The 19049-nt window shown below is 40.7% G+C and overlaps 1 protein-coding gene across 9 annotated transcripts in view; it reads left to right on the top strand.

Moving 5' to 3' along the window:
- The window catches only part of Spdya (speedy/RINGO cell cycle regulator family member A), a 55616-nt gene that overhangs the window by 15639 nt on the left and 20928 nt on the right, over positions 1-19049 (top strand). For all 9 annotated transcript variants that reach the window (XM_039111749.2, XM_039111751.2, XM_039111750.2 and 6 more), the window contains 2 exons: positions 259-430; positions 17064-17361. In XM_039111749.2, coding sequence (XP_038967677.1) covers positions 259-430; positions 17064-17361 — 470 coding nt within the window. The remainder of the gene's footprint in view (positions 1-258; positions 431-17063; positions 17362-19049) is intronic.

The following is a 19049-nucleotide window of genomic DNA, read 5'->3' as shown; positions in this document are numbered from 1 at the left end:
TCTATGAAGTCAGAAATCCTCAAAAGAGATTGATTCAAGGTAACTTACTTGCATCCCAGAACAGTTCAACAATTGTAGGACTACAGAAACCCTAGAAGGTGCAACAAGCCATACAATCTGTTGTGTCATTGCTTTAGTTATGTATTTTAGATAGGAGTATCCATTATGTATTGATAATTCTTTCATATTTCTTTTTTTCTTATCTATCGTTCTTGCCCTTACCCATTTCTTTCTTGGGTTGTTCATCCACTTTGTTAGATATCTGGCTAATACAGTTGAAGAAGATGAAGAAGAAGCCAAGTACGAAATTTTTCCATGGGCTTTAGGGAAAAACTGGAGAAAATTGTTCCCTAATTTCTTAAAGTTACGGGACCAGCTGTGGGACAGAATTGACTATAGGGCTATTGTAAGCCGGCGCTGCTGTGAAGAGGTAAGTGTTTAAGGTTATTTCTTATAATCTATCTTTGCTATCCAAGTTTCCTTGGACTATTTACTTATCTTTGGGTTGGGTTGGTTTTTTCTTCTTTATTTGGGGATAAATTCCTGCAAGTAGCCCAGCCTGCTATGGAACCCACAGTCCCATTTTGTTCCCATCAGTTTTAGAATAAAAGTGTACCATGCCACTATGACCTCCCTACATAGTTTTGAATGATCTATGTCTGCCTTTCTCTTTGTACATGTATAAGATCATTAGTCTCGGTCACTATTATGAGTATAACTTTTTGTTTTTTTTTTCTTTTCGGAGCTGGGGACCGAACCCAGGGCCTTGCACTTGCTAGGCAAATGCTCTACCACTGAGCTAAATCCCCAATCCCGAGTATAACTTTTATATTCTGTTTCTATTTGAATTTTATCATATTTATTAAAAATTGTAATATCTATTTTTCAGAGAAGACTAGTTCTATATTATTCTTATTATAGTATCCCCTTCCTCCCATCTAAAAAATCACCAGTATCCTAGCAAAAGGTTTGTGGACATACTAAAGCATCTTATTATTGTAAAATTAGAGGTGAATAGTAATTTCCACTAAAGTACATGAATTTTCAAGTTTCTACCATTGATGCCAATAGCATGGTTACATAAATTAAATAAATTTAAATATGTTTGAAATCCATACCCCTTTTCTCAAAGAATATGAAAAAAATCAAGGTTTCATGAATTCTCCCATTAACCCTTGCATTTCCTCTTCCTGTAAGTGGACAGAGACTTCTGAAGATAGTCTGCTACTCTCTTGACCCAGAAAACCCTACAAAATCATGCAAATCAAGAGGTTCAAATCTTCCTCACTTTTAGAACACCCATTAAACTGCCCAGACTGTCAAGGGCATGCATATCCAAAAAGCGACCAAGTATCTGAAAGATGTCACTTTAAAGAAGCAGTATTCTGGGATTGAATGGTGAAGTTGGTGGGTACACCCAGGCTGAACAGTGGGGCTGGTCTCAGGATTGGTGGCCAAAAATGAATGCTGAATTTTTGTTGTACATGCCTAAAAGTACGGAAAGTAATGCTGAACTTAAGGGTTTAGGTGTAGATTCTCCAGTCATTGAACATACTCAGTAAGAGCACCTAAGATGTATGGGCAAACTCACAGAGCTTATGTCTGGACGTGTGAGCTTCCCGCCTCAATGAGATGACTGATCCTCACTGAAAAGGAACAAATTGTCCCTAAGCCAGAAGAGGTTACACACACACACACACACACACACACACACACACACACACACACACACACAGATGTAACAGGAGAAACTGAAGCAACAAAAACTTATGGCATAGAAATAAACTCAACGGAAAATAAATGCAGATAAAAGTTTTAAAAAGTACATTGTTTTCTTTTTAAATTTAATTTTCTTAAATTTAACTTGAGACAGGGCCTCTATAGCCCTGCTGTCCTGGAACTGTCTCTGTAGACTGGGCTCGCTCACAGATCCTACTGTCTTTGTCTCCCAGTAGATAGGGCTAAAGGTGTGCACCTTCATGCCCAGCACGTTGTTTTCTTAACATCGGAGTTTATTACGAGAATCTTATTTGTAAGTTATTTTAACCAAATATTTTATTAGCACTTTAAATAACCAAAGTTATAGAATAAAATTAAGTGGAAGTGAAAATTATTGTTAACTCTTGTATTACTGTTTCAGAACTTTGAGAAATGTAAACTAGATAAATCTGTAATTAAATCCTACCCAGTTAAATAACCGTAGAGCAAAGGAGCCCAAACCGATGGATTCACTTCAAACTTGAGTAAAGACTTTGACTGCATGTCACAGAATTTGACCCATAATTCTCATTGTTAATTATATTTGTTACTGAGAGAAGATATAACAAGTATGCATATTTAAATTTGGATTATTGGCTCTTAGAGGAAATGCAAGGAGTCAGAAATAACAGAGGACAGAAAATAAAAGGAAGCCACATGGCAGGCCAAGACTATACAAAGTTAAATTCAATGGGAAAAGATAAAAAGTTGCATATACAGGGATTCGAAAATTAATATACTATCATTCAAACTGAACTAATCCAGTTACATGATAGCGAAAGAAACCTGTAACTTATGTCTCTATTTCTTGTATCCCTTTTTTAAATGTCTCTACTTGGGTCAATGTTGCAGTCCATTCCTGTAATCTCAGTCCTCAGGAGACTGAGGCAGGAGGACTCAAGTTCATGGAAATTCTGGACTATACAAATAGTGAGACTTTGTCTTAAAAAGAAATAAATGTCAATTACATAGCAATTTGCCAACCTTGAAAGTGATAGCGGGCCATATTTAAATACTCTAATTTTTCCGAGTACATGCTACTCTGCTTCTGTTCTGTTCTGTTCTCTTCCATTCTCTTTAGAACTGTATTGTAAAGCCCCTTCTCTATTCAACAGAACCTTGTCAAGCCTCCTATAGCTTTATGATGCCAAAGCATAGGTTAGCTTTTAGTTTTTGGTCCTCAACTTAGCAGCATTTGGCACGTATTTCCCTGTTACACTGCTTTCATGTGCTTTTCCAAATATTGCGATTGAGGGTTTTCCCATTTATTTTGTCAGTTCTCTTTCATCTCACCAGCCTTATTACAGCATCTGAGAGCTCAGTTCTTGCCTCAACTAGAATTAACTTAGTAATGATCTTGTTCATTCTCAATACATTAACTACGAGGGGCTGGAGTGATGGCTCAGCAGTTTAAAACCACTTCCTAGTCATCCAGAAGACCAGAGTTCAGTTCCCGGCACCCATATCTGGCATCTCACAACCACCTGCAACTCCCAACTCCTAGGAGCGGTCCCTGCAGGCAGATGCATGTGCTCATACACATAAAAGCTATTTTCAGAAGACTTTAACATAGAGATCTAAAGGAAGCTCCTAAGTCCAGATGTGCACATCAGATTGCTTGTTTATTCCATCGTCTGATTGAACCTTAAACTCGACATGTATAAAATTCTATTCCTGATTCCTACACACAGACCAACAACCTTGCCTTTTGCAGTCTTCTATGTATTAGTAATGAGCAGTTCCATCCTAGTTGCTCATGTCACAAACTGTATCTTTGGCTTTTTACTTCCCCCTTGTGTCCTTGCCTTAAACTATTCAGGGGGCTGGAGAGATGGTTAAATGGCTAAAAGCAGGGCTGCTCTTCCAGAGGCTCCTAGTTCAATATCATGGCTTCTCACAATTGCCTGTAATTCCAGCTTTTGGTGATCTGATACCCACTTCTGACTTATGTGGGCACCAGACACTAGATATACAAGTGGTACAGGCACACATGCTGAGAAAACACCCTTACACATAAAAATAAAATTTAAATTTAAAAACACTAGCATTCTACTATTTCTAGCATTTCTGCCACTGTTTACCACTGGTTGCCTTAAATGTTATCAGAACTTTGCAAACAGTCTCTCCTGGACATAGAATGCACCTTAGTGGTAGTGTATTTGCCAGGCAAACAGAAAGCCTAGGGTTTAATCCCAGTACCTTAAAACAAAAGCAACAAAGAGTTTCATCTAACCCCCTATAGACTCCTCTTTATATAATTGTGAAAGTAATCGTGTGTTAAGCTTCTGTACAGTATGTTTTTTTTAAATTATTTATTCAATGTATGTGAGTACAATGACACAGACACACCAGAAGAGGGCATCAGATCCCCTTACAGATGGTTGTGAGTCATCATGTGGTTGCTGGAGTTGAACTCAGGACCTCTGGAAGAGCAGTCAGTGCTCTTAACCGCTGAGCCATCTCCCCAGCGCCCAGTATGTTTTTTAAATTGTATTTGTTACAGGTATTTTTACCTGCATGTATATCTCTACCACATGCATTCCTGGTGCCCACAGACCCCAGAAGAGGGTATCAGAACTCCTGGGAGTAGAGTTGTAGACTGTTGCAAGCCATTAGGTGGGTATGGGAATGGAACTTAGGGATCCTGGAAGATCAGCTAAATGCTCTTAAAAACCAAGCCATCTCTCCAGTCCCCACCACAAGGAAATCTTTTTCATGACTTCTTTTCAAAAGCTCTCTCTCCCAGTAAGCACCAACTACAAGGATCTTCTTGGTTGAGGGTGGGACTTTGTGTCAACCTCTACCTCTGAGTGCTAGAATTTTGTCTGGCTTGAACCCATGTAGGTTTGAATATGTGGAAGCTAAGTAGTAAGGTATGTTGTTAAGCATCCTATATATTTGTTATTGAAATCCCCATACTAGCATACTGTCAGTAAAAATAATCTTTAGTCTAATAGTCTAAAATTAAGCTAAACTGGAATAGTAGCTACCAATGTGCTTATAATAGTAATATGTATTTGCACAGTATTTTTAGTATTCAAATTTATAGTATTTGAATTAGTATAGCTCCCATAGGCGTATAAGTTTGAACATTAGTCTCCAGTTAGTGGAAATATTTTGGAAGGATTAGGAGGTGTGGTATTGTTGGAGGAGGTGTGCCACTAGTATGTCATTGAGGTTTCAAAACCCAATTCTATTCTCAGTTAACCCTCATTGCCTTGTGCTAGTGGATCAAAGTGTGAGCTCATAGTTCCTGCTCTAGTACCTTTCTTGTCTGCCTGTGGCCGGTGATGGTCAGGGACTCTGTCCCTCTGCAACTATAAGCCCCAAATTGAACACTTTTTATGAGTTGCTTTGTTCATAATGTTTTATTACAGCAATAAGAAAGGAACTAAGACCACATTATGACTCTATGCATTGTTTATCCTCACAAAGATACCTCCAAGGATGGAGGGACGTTTTCCTTTATGGCTGGTGACACTGAGGACCCAAGGATATTAGGATTAACTTAAATACACACAAGGAAGTGCCAGAGCCACATCTTGACTGGCTGAATATGAAATTGCTTCCAGCTGTTCTGTTTTCTCTGAGATCTAGCTTCCATATAAACTTTTCAATAGTAATTTAGAAAACTCATTTGTTTCTTATCTGGGGAATTAAAAAGCATAACTATTCTATTTCTCAGATTTCAAAAAAGGGTCACTAAATTATGACACTTTTGTCATATTTGTCTTTCTGTTACTATTGTTAGAGAGCATACACTCCCCTTTTAGGTAATACTGAGTTTTGTGATTTGTCTCTTTTTCTTTTCTTTTCTTTTTTTTTTTTTCATTTGTAGACAAAATCTCTCTACATGGCCTTGGCTGTCCTGGAACTTACTACATAGACCAGGCTGGCCTAGAATTCAGAGATCCTTCTGAATCTGAATCTGCCTCCCAAGTGCTGGGATTAAAAGTGTGTGCCACCATGCCTGTCCCACTGTTTTTTTAGAACCATTTTGCAAAACTATTGTCTATAACTATATTAACTGCATAGTATTCTACTACTTTGTGTCTGCTTTTTTTCACTTGAGTCAATTTTCTATTTGGATCCAGTTTAATTAATACTTTTTAAAAAAATTTAGACTTAAGTATATGAGTGTTCTACCTGCATGTATGTATGTATGTGTGTGTATATATTATGTATGTATGTATGTATGTATGTATGTATGTATGTATGTATATATGTATATATGTGTGTATATATTATGTATGTGTACCACAAGTGTTCCTGGTGCCCACTTCATAAGAAAGCATTAGATAGTCTGGAAATGGAGATACAGATGTTTGTCAGCTACCTATGTGTGCTAGGAACTCAATCCAGGTCCACTGAAAGGGCAACAAGTGCTCTTAACAACTGAACTATCTCTCCATCCCCTAGCCCCTTAGTTTTGTGTTCAGCTCCCTTAAATACTTGTTTGAAGAAAGATGGACCATAATTATATGCAAATAAAAATACACACTTTTATATATACATATATTCATACTATACATACATACTTACATAAACTCACTGCCTGTGTGTCTGTGTGTAAATGGCTTCTCTGGAAAGAATGAAGAATATTTCCCTACGAACTCTGGTCTTGGCTTCTTACATTATTGCTTTTTAGGCACAGTTCCTTTGTAGTGGAATTAATTTACATTCATGATGGCTTAACTTCTAGACAGGACCACATATTAGAGAGGGTGCCTATCTACTGATAGAGACCCCATCCCACTGCCTTTCAAATACCATAGAATATAGCAGTAGCTTGGAGGGAAAGACTTCTTTATGCTGCTTGTGTACTCTAATACAGTTGCTATAGTAACACCCTAGCTAACTTCTGTTAACTACTACTTGATTTCACATTAGTAACTTAGGAAGCAATAGTACTTGGGCAGAATAAAACAATAAAGGCATGCAAAAGAGATCCTCTATTGGGAATGTGCTAGAAATAGCTAAACTGGCTTGAGTTTCAGAACTAGATAGATAGCAGTGCTTCAGAAGGGATGGCAGTGTTAGAAACACTACAAAATTCTAGTTGTCATGACTTAGAAGTAAGCTGGCTATATAGCATATCTGGAAATATGGATACTTTGACTTCTTTTCATTATTTTTATCCTTTTAATTTCCTTTTCTTGTCTTACTACTTTACAGGGCTCAAAAACACAAGTACCACTTTTTTTTCTCTTTTGTGTATCTTAGATTTTTATAGAGATGTACAGCATATATATATATATGTCATATATAACATATATAACATAATATATATATATGACATGAAAAATGTGACAGTGTCACATGCCTTTAATGCCAGCATGTGAGAGGCAGAGGCAGGTGGATCTCTGTGAGTCTGAGACCAAGCCTGGTCTCCAGGCCAGCCAAAGCTACCTAGAGAGATCCTGCCTCAAAATAATAATAATAATTTATAATAATATGATAGTAAAAATAAATATTTAAAAGAAAGAAAAGCAACAAAACAAAAATATAAAGGGAACAAATAGGGAGGGTCAGGAGCAAAAAGGGTGAGGGTAGCTGAGTATGGGGTTACACTTGAATTACATTATTTCTGTCCTAGTTAAGGTTTTACTGCTGTGAACAGACACCATGACCAAGGCGACTCTTATAAAGACAACGTTTAACTGGGGCTGGCTTACAGGTTCAGAGGTTCAGTCCATTATCATCAAGGTGGGAACATGGCAGCATCCAGGTAGGCATGGTGCAGGAGGAGCTGAGAATTCTACATCTTCTGCTAGCAGAAGACTGACTTCTAGGCAGCTAGGATGAGGGTCTTAAAGCACATGCCCAGAGTGACACACCTACTCCAACAAGGCCATATCTCCAAGTAGTGTCACTCCCTGGCCCCATAATGTTGTTCAAATACATGAGTCTATAGTGCCATATCTAGCCATAGCATAATAAAGTATATTTGTTCCAATTTCCAAAGTCTATCACAGTATCAACAATGTTAAAAGTCCAAAGTTTAAAGTCTCTTCTGAGAATCATCCAATATCTTAACTGTAATCCCCAAAGAAAGACAGGAAACCAGCTGGGCAAACGCCAAACTGCATCTCCATGTCTGATATTAAAGCAGTTTTCAGATCTCCAGCTCCTTTTTCATCTTTGTTGACTGCAACAAACTTCTTTTCCCGGGCTGGTTCCATTCCCTGTTAGCAGCATTCCTCGGGAGATATCCTCTGGCTCTGGCATCTTGAAAATTTTGGTGCCTCCAAGGCATCTTCAATATTATGTGAGGTTCAAGTTGGACCTCTACTGAGACCCCTTGAATGAGACTCATGGAGGCGGTGATTGATGCAAAAACAAGAGGAGTTTTATTGTTTCAGCAAGCTGGGGCTGCCCTGCTTCAAGAGGGAGATGGCCCTGAGCAGAGTCTAATAGGGGATTATATACATTTGATAAGGGCAGAATTCAATCAACAGTAACTGGTCAAGATTCTATTGGTGGAGTGAAGTGACCTTCAAACTGATGAATCCATCATCAGTAGACCCTTTGGGACTTTCCAAAGAGGGTTGGTTGGGAGTCACAGGTGGCTTTGTCTGATAGCTGACGTAGTTGTTCCAGGACCTAAGCTGGCTCTACCCTTCCTGGAAGGAAGGAGTCTTAGTGTTTGAAGGTTTGTGGTAGAATTTTCCACTAGCCTTAGTTGACCCTAACTCTGGTTCTTCCCCCCTCCTTCTTTTAGCATAGCTTCAATCCTGAAGCTTATAGTCTTCTAGCTCGTACTCCTGATTCTCTGCTTTCAGCTGTTTATATTGTTGCCTTAAGATCATTTACTGGACTGTATTTATTTGTTCTCTTATAAAAGCTACTAAGTGGTTTAAAATGCAGGGGCCAAAAGTCAGAACTAAAAGTAAAATTATCAACGGTCCTAGCAAGGTGGAAATCAAAGTGATAAACCAGGGAAAGCTATTGAACCAAGACTCAACCCATTCTTGGACCTGTTCTCTTTCTCTTTTTCTCTTGGCAAATCCTTCTCTAATTTTGGTCATGGAATCTTTAACTACTCCTGAGTGATTTATGTAAAAACAGCATTCTTCCCAGAAGGTGCACAGACACCTTCTTGCTGGAGGAACAAGAGGTCTAAACCATGTCAGTTCTATAAGACCACATCAGAGAGAAAGATCAATGACTCTTGTAAATGGGAGATGGAAGTCTCAATTCTTTCAGTATCTGCATCTATAACTATCCTGAGTTTTTGATAGCTCTGTCCCTGGAGTACTAAGGAGGTAGTTCCAGTGGCTGCCCCTGCTGCTCCCAGACCCAGGCTCAGAAGCAAAGGCACAGTTATAGCTACAGACTCTTGCTTGACTTGGTGGTCTCCGTCCCATCTATCTAGCATTTCTTCAAAAGGGTAGCTATTAGCCTTGGGACTAACAGTACTAGGACACAGAAATCTGTCCGGTTCAGTACTTGTGTGTGAACATAGGGAGCGAGGCTCATGGAGCAAGCCCACCATCTATTTTGGGGTGGTATAATGTATGAATCTCAGTAACCTGGGGAATAGGTAAGTTACACAAAGACTGTTAAGACAGTAGGACCTGCCCTAGGCAGAATCCAGGCCCCTTCACTGCCTTCAAGGTAAGACACATTCCTGATTTCTGAGCCTACCAGCAGGAAGAAGATACATTAGACAGGGTGATATTTGAGGAGGTAAAAGCAATACCCTCATAATAAGGGGGTGCTATATCATAGTAGCCAGCATGAGTTAGTAGCCCCAGGGTTAGATTCATTCAGCACATGGAAGGTTTTCTTGATGAGATCAGTCAAGGGTGCTGGGTTAGGTAGATATGGGGTCGGATTCTCTAAAGTATGGGGGCTATCATATGAGCTGACTGAGCTGTCAGAAGGGGGCTCTGGCAGTTCTGGTGTGAAGCAGTGGGGCCTCCACCCATCCTGAAAGGTCTCTATAAAAACTGTATTTGTAATCATACTTCCCAGGCTTGACCTCAGTGAAGTCTACTTCCCAAAAGACACCTGCTCTGCTTCCCCTGGGCCTTTTTTCTTTCCCTACCTTGGTGTGGTAGGCATTCACTTGTTGACAAACCTGGCATTTTTCTACTACTTCTTCTGCCAGATACCTCAGGTCCATGATGAATGCTTGAGAACCTTTGACTGTTTGTACTAGTTTCTTGGTGCCCAGATGAGTCCATTGGTGCATCTGGGTTAACAGATCTTTTGCTTGGACCCAAGTTAAAATAACTTTTCCTTCTTGTGTCTTGCATTGTCCATCTCATGTAAGGTAATAGTTGGTGGGGTAACCAGAGATTTGGACTACTTTCTCTGGGGAGTACTGTAGAAGGGGCCAACCCTTAGTCTAATCATCCACTCCGCTCTTCTTTGTCTCTATTAGTTGGACCGTGACAGTGGCAGGGTCTTTAGTAGCAACCTCTTTCACTGTTTTATCTGCAAAGTGGTTTCCCCTAGCTATGAAAGTCTCTCCTCTTTAGTGGCCTGGGCAGTGGGTGATGCTCACCTTTAGTGGTTTGAGGAGAGCTTTGGTCTTAGCTTTGTTCTTAATCTTGCAACTGGATGTCAGGATTCCCCTTTGCTTGTATATCGCCCCATGTACATGAGCAGTGGCAAAAGCATACCTGATATTGATATAGATGGTGATCTTTTTGCCAACTCCCTTGGTTAGTGTGATCAGTTCTGCTTTCTGGGCTGACATTCCAGGGAGCAATGGTTCTGCCCAGAGCAGTTGTTGCCCATCTACCATGGCTGTTCTGGCCTTGTGCTGCCTGTCTAGGCGATAGCTGCTGCCATCAGTGAACCAAGTAACCTCTATATTGGGCAGTGGTTGGTCAGAGAGATCTTTCTGCCACCCCTGTTCCTCTGCCAGGACCTGCAGATAGTCATGGGCAGGTACCTCAGGATCAGGGTTGAGGGTCACCCAGGTGTTAAAGTGACTCAATCCAAAGTCTGGTAGTAGGTCGCATGGGTGTTAGTGAGCCACTGATCAGGTGGCTGGTGCACTACACTCTGGAAGGCATGGGGGACTGTCACAGCCAAGTCATGTCCCATGGTCAGCTTATCCACATCCTTGACCAGGACTCCCTCTGTTGCTATTATCCTCAGGCAGGCAGGCAGGCCATCCAGCCAATACTGGGTCCAGTTTCTTTGATAGGTAAGCAATGGGGCGTTTCCAAGGGCCCAATGATTGGGTCAGCACCCCCTTAGCCATCCCTCGGTTTTCAGCCACAAAGACATGAAGAGACTTGCTGATGTCAGGCAGTCTGAGTGCAGGTACTTCCAAAAGAGCCATTTTAATGGCATTGAATGCATGTTGTTCCCCCTTACCACAGTAAAATCGGCAAACCCAGGAATCAAACACCTACAAAAGCCAGCCATCCCCAAAAATTCTCACACTTGTTTGGGGGTCTTTGGGACAGGGATATGAAAGATGGTTTTTTTCCTGGACTCTGACAACCATCGCCTCCCATCCTCTAACAGGTACCCCAGGTAACTCACCTTATGTTGGCAGATTTGGGCTTTCTTGGCCAAGGCTCGATAACCCAACTTGCTTAGCTCTATCAGCAGCTGCTTAGTGCCCTGGAGATAGTCTTCTTCAGTCTCTGCTGCAATTAGAAGGTCATCCACATTCTGCAGAAGGGTCACCTGTGGGTTAGACTTGTGTTAGATGTCATGATGTAGGGCCTCACTGAAGAGGGTTGGCCCACGAGTTCTTGAATCCCTGGGTCAGCCTGGTCCAGGCGAGCTGTCCTGTGATCCCCCTCTCGGAATCTTCCCAATCAAAAGCTAAAAGCTTTGGAGAGTCAAGGTTAAACAGAAAAAGGCAACTTTGAGGTCCAAATCTGTGTACCAGGTCCTTGTAGGTGGTAATGAGCTCAGCAGGGTGTAAGGATTAGGTACCATGGGGCATATGTTGGTTGTTCACCAATTTACCTCATGCAGGTCCTGCACAGGTTTCTTGACAGGCAGGAGAGGCATGTTCCATGCCGACCAGCACCTCCTTAGCATTCCCCAAGTCTAGAAGCCTGTTAATGTGAGGCCAAATTGGGGTACTGGTGCATGGATATTGGGGTAGCCACAGCCTTCAGCTCTACATGAATGGGAGGATTCTTGGTAGCCTTGCCCATGCCTGCTGTTTCAGCCCAAGCCTGAGGCTACTTTTGGAGCCAGCAGTCCATGTTTTGGGGCATCTTCTTGATATTCTCAAGCAGTTTGTATTCATCTTTCAATCTCATGGTCAGAACCTGCATAGGTTCCCCCTTGGGGCCTGTGATGGTAGGGCTCTTTGGGAGGAAGTGAATCTGAGCACCCATTTTGGTAAGTAAGTCTTAGCCAAGGAGGGGGTAAGGACACTCAGGTATGACCATGAAAGAGTGAGATACCCAGCCTATACCAGATCAACAGATCTTCGGGTAGTCCACAAGTATTGTTTAGTCCCTGTGGCTCCTTGAACTCAAGACTTTTTCTTGGAGAGGGGCTTCTCTGTTTGGAGGAGGACAGAGTGTTGTGACCCTGTTTCCACCAGAAACTGGGTAGGTTTCCCCTCTGCTTTCAGAGTTACCCTCTGGGTTTGGGAAGGGGCTCAAACCTCCCCTCCCCCGCCCTGAACCTAGTCTCTCTCTTCTCCCAGAGTTAAGACTCTTCAGGTCTGTGAGCCATTTTCCTTCTTTCTGGCCCCCTCTCCCTGCTTTTTCTTATTGGGACAATCTCTAGCCCAGTGGTCATGTTCTTTGCAATAGGCATACTGATCTTTCTCAGTGGAGCTCTCTGTCTCCTTACTTGAGGTGGAGGCTCCAGTCCCCTCCTGTTCTCTCTAACCACCACTGTCAGGATATTTTCTGATTTTCTGTCTTGGTGCTCTTCTCTTCGCAGTTCCCTTTCCTCTGCCTCTTTCTGTTTCCTCTCTTCCTTTTCTTCTTGTTCCCCTATTGTGGTAAACTTTCTCAGCTACCTGCACTAGTTCCCTCAAAGACTTATCTTGTAAATTGTCTAGCATCTGGAGCTTCCTCTTTATGTCCTTCACATCTATAAACACCATAGTCAGTGTGGCCCTATGTTCCTCAGTGCTAGAATCATAGTATGTGATTGGCGGAAAGCCTCCATAAGTTGTTCTAGGAAAGCAGGAGGCGTCTCAGTGTGGCCCTGCTGCACCTCTTGCACCTTAGCTTAGTGGGTCACTTTGCTGTATCCTTGAGACCTGCCAAATTAGCCTGGCCATAGACTTTCAAGCACTCCTAACCCACTGCCACATTGTAGTGCCAGTCAGGCCTCCTGGTCTATGTTAGCAGGGTTCAGGGTTAGGACCCCACTATTTCCTGGAATGTTTTTCTTAGCCTCTAGGAGAATTTACTCCTCCTCTTTGGTGATAAAGACCTGCAAAAACTGCTGACAGTCATCCCAAGTAAGTGGGTATGTAAAAAGAATGGACTCTTTACATTAGTGAGGCCTGTGGGGTTATCTGAAAGGGATGGGTGCTAAGCTTTCCAGTTATAGAGATCAGAGGTGGAAAAGGAACAGTATTGCATTGCCTGATTTCCTGTTGTACCTGCAGGCCCAAAGGCCCGCGGGGGAGGGCCGCAGTTGTGTTGGGATGCAGCTCTAAAGCTTGGTGTCCCCATGGCAGGCCCTGTGTCCTCCTCTGGGGCATGAGTAAAGGGGCGCAGGGGCCAGGGCCAGTAGAGCCTCAGCCTACTGGGCTCCGGTGGCCCACTTGGGGCAAGAGGGGGGTGGAGATGGGGGATGTGGATCAAGTAGAAGGAGATCTGCAGTTCCCAATTCCTGGAGAACTTATGTCTTCTTCCCTGAGCCAACCAGTGGCTCAGACTGAGTTTTGAAAGTCAGAACTTTCAAGGGAGACAAGGAAGGACCCAAGCAGGGGGATTAGTTATAAGCTCTTTCCAGACAGTTATATAGGGGACCTGATCTGGTTGACCAGTAGATCCAGATTCAAGTCCTAGGATCTTACATTTGACTGCCATGGTTGTGGGGAAATCGAAATTGATCCCAAAAACGGCCATTCAGACACCCACAGGTTCTGGAGATTCTTTTTCTTTATGTCTGCTGACAAGTTGTGTGCATGTCCCTGGATCTCATCCCAATGCTTCAGGACTAGACCCAGAGGGGTGGTAGAAATTTTCTGTCCCATGTCCATAAATTTTGTCAGTCCAAGTCCAAGAACACACACACACACACAAAAAATTAGTACATAGACCACTCACCCCTTCCACAGGCGGAACAAATGGGTTACCTGGTAACTCGGCCAGCTCACGCCAGGTCCCAAGTCTACAAGACCAAACAGGAGCAGAGTTTTCCCCACCCCCTCTGGAGAGGTCAGAGTGTCCTCCAGTTTCCCTTGGTCTTGGCATTAAGGCACATCTGCCTGCTGCAAATGATGTCCCAGTTACTGTGGCTCTCTGAGCATTCCTGATGCTTGCAAGCATAAACTGAAAGCAAAACCGCACACAAACACAAAAGCAATATAGAGGAGACACAGACAACCACAGTACCTGCCTGAGCTGTTCCTCTAATTCACCAACGTTTTGTGGGTCCCCCACAAGATGTGAGCTTCCAAGCCAACACACCAAATGTGAGGTTCAGGTGGGACCTCTACCGGGACACCTTGAATGAGACTCACAGAGGTGGTGATCAATGTAAAAACAAAAAGAGTTTTATTGTTTCAACCTGTTGGGGCCACCCCACTTCAAGAGGGTGATGGCCCTGAGCAGACTCTAATGGGATTATATACATTTGATAAGGGCAGAATTCAGGCAACAGTAATTGGGCAAGGTCCTATTGGTGTAAGGAATCGACCTTTAAACTGATTTGTGGTCAGTGGACTGAATGGGACTTTCTAAAGAGGGTCAGTTGGGGGGTCACAGGTGCCTTTGTCTGATAGTTGGCTTGTGGTTTTTCCAGGAACTAAGCTGGCTTTACCCTACCGGGAAGGAAGTGGTCTTAGTGCTTGAAGGTTTGTGGTGGAATTTTCCACTGGCCTTAGATTGACCCCTAACTCTGGCTCTTTCAATACTTAACCATATAGTGAGTGCAAAACCATCCTGAGCTATATGAATCATAGTTTATCTTTTCCCCACACCATCGCCATGTGTGTGTACACATAAATGTGTATGAAAATTTTGTATATGTATTATTTTATAGATTTATTATATATTATTTATGTATATGTTTATATAAATTTAAGAAACTTGCATGGAGACTCATGAGATGGCTCAATGGTACAGCCCTTGATTTGCAAACATGTAACACCACCATTTGCTGAATAATCTAATACATTTTTACTTTCATATTAAGATTTCTTTCTTGAAGGCAGTGGTGGCACATGCCTTTAGTCCCAGCACTCATGAGGTAAAGGCAGGAACATCTCTTCCCTGAGTTCAAGACCAGCCTGGTCTACAGAGAAAGTTTCAGGATAACCAGGGATACACAAAGGAACCATGTCTTAAAACATAATAACAAAAAAAGTTCTTTCTCATCAAAAAAGTATTTAAACCTTATACATACCCTAAAGTAGCTCCTCTACTGCTGCCTTCCCATTTCCCTCGTACGTCCCCAATATAGCTCTGAAATTTCAGAATTTTAAAACATGTTTAAGAAATCACTAGTTTAGGCAACTAGTATGACTTTGTTTGGCTCTCATTTTAGGATTATTATACTTATCATTTACTGTGGGTCATTGATAATTGCAGCTAAAGACTTTGACTTAAATCTCATTGATGTTTTGGATTTCATGAGGCCAGCATGTTATAGTTTTCCCTAACTTGACTTCTTAAATGGCTATCATTTGCCAGATGCTAATTATGTGGTAAGGATTTCACATGTAATACTGAATCTCAAAACAATATTTGAGGTAGTTAGCACTCCCATTTTATTGATGAAATAACTGAACCCCAGAAAGGTTAAATAATTTGCTCTGTAGCATATATTGTCAGCAAGTGGTACAGCCAGGATAAGAAAGTCTACAGCTAAAGCCCATGCTTTATTTAAAAACCTTATAACAATGGCTGATAGTGAGAAATCTTAAGTGCTTTATAAAATGTATCCTTGGTTGGGGATTTGGCTCAGTGGTAGAGTGCTTGCCTAGCAAGTGCAAGGCCCTGGGTTCGGTCCCCAGCTCCGGGGGGGGGGGGAGGGAGAATAAAATGTATCCTTTCCTCATAACTCTCTAAAAATATACTCTGGTCACTGTGTAACAAATAAGGAAACATAAGAAAAAAGAAATTAATTTACATTTTTAAAAAAAAGCGCATCCCTTAATATAACTGTAAATATTTTAAGATTAACCTAACATAGTTATGAGCCTAATTTTTTAAGCAACATACACAAAAGTTAAGAATTATATAATTTTTATACTATATTATCTTTCTTAAACTTAGAAATATTTGAAATTTTAAAAATAAATACCCTGGGGCTGAGGAGGTAGCTCAATGGTTAAGAGCACTTCCTGCTCTTTCAGAGGTCCTGAGTTCAATTCCCAGCAACTACATGGTGGCTCACAACCATCTGTCATGGGATCCGATGCCCTCTTCTGGTGTGTCTGAAGACAGCTACAGTCTACTCATATACATAAAATAAATAAATCTTTAAGTAAATCCTTAAATAAATAAACACACATACTTACTTGCATATTTACATACATACATACATACATACATACATACATACATACATACATACATACATACATACCCTGGCACACTCCTTTAATCCCAGCAGTCAGGAGGCAGATCTCTGAGTTTGAAGACAGCCAGGTCTGCATAGAGAGACCCTGTCTCAAAAACCAAACTGACTGACTAAATAAACAGCAACTGAAAAGCTTGCTTCATTTATATTATCTGCTTAAACTAATTTACATATTTTGTCAATCTTAATATTAATGATCCAAGTAATCACTCTACAGAAAACGCTACTGTGAATGACTTGATGTTGCTGCTATAACATTGGTAATGTAAGCAGGTTTTTTGTTCGAGGTGTGTGTATTTTTTGTTTTTGTTTTTGTTTTCTTTGTCTGTTTGGTTTTTTTTTTCTTCTTGAGATAGGGTTTCTCTGTGTAGCCCTAGAACTCAATTCTGTAGACTAGGTCAGCCTCTAACACAGAGATTCACCTGCCTCTGCTGGTATTAAAGGTGTGCACCACAACTCTCCTTTTTTCCTTTCTTTTTTAGGTAACTTAGCTGTTACTCTAACTTCGGGTTTAGAAAAAGCTGCTCCTGAGGTATAATTTCTGCACTTTACTCAATTTTAAAATGTTATTAAATCCACAAAGTAACCTTTCCCCATAGGTTATGGCCATTGCACCAAGCCATTACATCTGGCAACGCGAGCGGTCTGTGCACCACAGTGGAGCTGCTAGGAACTACAACAGAGATGAGGTTCATCTGCCCCGGGGACCTAGTGCCACACCAGTGGATTGCTCACTGTGTGGTAAAAAAGGAAGATACGTGAGACTGGGACTGTCTTCATCATCATCTTCATCCAGTGACATAGTAGAGCTAACGGGAAAACGTTCTCAGGAATTACACAATTCTTTATCAATGGACATGATAGGTGATCCTTCTCAAGCTAATACCTATTCTCAAGGTATGATTTAATGGTAAAGTAGAATTAGACTAATGCATGTTGTTTGTTTATTTAGTCAGACCTTCTAGGCAGGGATGCATAATTTACATCACTGAGTTAAATTTGTATTGAAAGTTTTCCCCCTTCAAGTTACCATTTTTTGCCCTGTCTATACCCATTTTGTAGTAGCCTATACACACTACAAAGGATTTCAACATATTTTAAACTGATCCTCACTATGCCATGAGCTCCAACTATTAATATTAAGGTTCAAAGGGTTTCTATGACATGTTTATTTTATTTAAAAATGTTTTCAAGAAAATAAATTTACTTATAATCACCATCCAACTACTGGTTTCTTCTATATACTTTTGTATTTCTAACAAAATTAGGCCATATTTTATCCTGGCTAGCTCTTTATTATTTACTATAAATCATTTTCCTAAGGTCTTTGAAAACCTTATTGTGATGGGTGTAATTTATTTGCATATATCATTGTTGAGATCTAAATGATTACTTAGAACAATGGTATATTAACTAGAAAATAATTAATCATAAATACAAACTATACCATAATTTTCCAATTATTTTTATATGTAGCATTTCCCTGTCATTTTTTAGATTTGAAACAGTACAACAATACTCTGCAATAGGACCCTATTTACTTCTTACAAATTTCCCTCATTTGAAAAATAGATTTCACTAGGCATTGGTGGCACACACCTTTAATCCCAGAATTTGGGGATGCAGAGGTAGAAGTTCAAGGCCAGCCTGGTCTGCAGAATGAGTTCCAAGACAGCCAGGACTACAGAGAAACCTTGTCTCAAACAAAACAAAACAAAACAAAACAAAACAAAACAAAACAGAAAAAGAGAGAAAGAAAAGGAGATTTCTTGTAGCCTCTCTATCATGGGAGAAAAAAAAACAGACCCACATTAGTCAGATTTTTCCTGTTTTTTTTCCCTCATATTTCTATAAGAATATACTGAATATATAAGACTATTGAAGCTTTACTAAAAGGGAAACTAAACTCTAGTCCAGTGGTTCTCAACCTTCCTAATGCTATGACATTTTAATACAGTCCCTCATGTTGTGGAGACCCCCAACCATAAAGTTTTTTTCCTTTTTTTTTCGGATTTATTTTTGATACTACTTCATAGCTGCAGTTTTGCTACTGTTATAAATCACAATGTAAATATTTGTGTTTTATGATGATTGTTTGATGGTCACGACCCACAGGATGCTCTTGACGGTAGAGCATAGTTCCTGTTACTTTTACTAGACACAGTATTTGCTTAGCAAATTTCACTGGCAGTATAGTTTCTTGCTTTTCAACATCTCCAAGCACACTCATACTCATACTCATATTTGACAATACTCATATTTTGTCATACTCATATTTGACAATAAATAGGACTAACTTTTAGCTCAACTCTAAAGTGTCATTTGTCATCTCTCTTCTATCTCCTAAGATTTTACATTTACATTCTTTGGTCCTCAGAATGGGTAATGTTTATTGGATAATTTTATTGTTCCAGGCAATACAGAAAGCGCCTTATATTCATAATATACTTAATATTCACTACTACTCAAGGTTACATGTTGTTATCCCTACATGGTAGACAAGGAAACCGAGGCTCATGTTAACTTTTGTAAGGCTGGTACAGTAATATTTGAATCCTGGTCTGGGGACTGAAGCCTGAATTCTT

This window comes from Rattus norvegicus, chromosome 6 (assembly GCF_036323735.1).
Source record: "Rattus norvegicus strain BN/NHsdMcwi chromosome 6, GRCr8, whole genome shotgun sequence".
Taxonomy (NCBI): Eukaryota; Metazoa; Chordata; class Mammalia; order Rodentia; family Muridae; genus Rattus; species Rattus norvegicus.
This window is presented reverse-complemented; position numbering and strand designations above follow the sequence as displayed.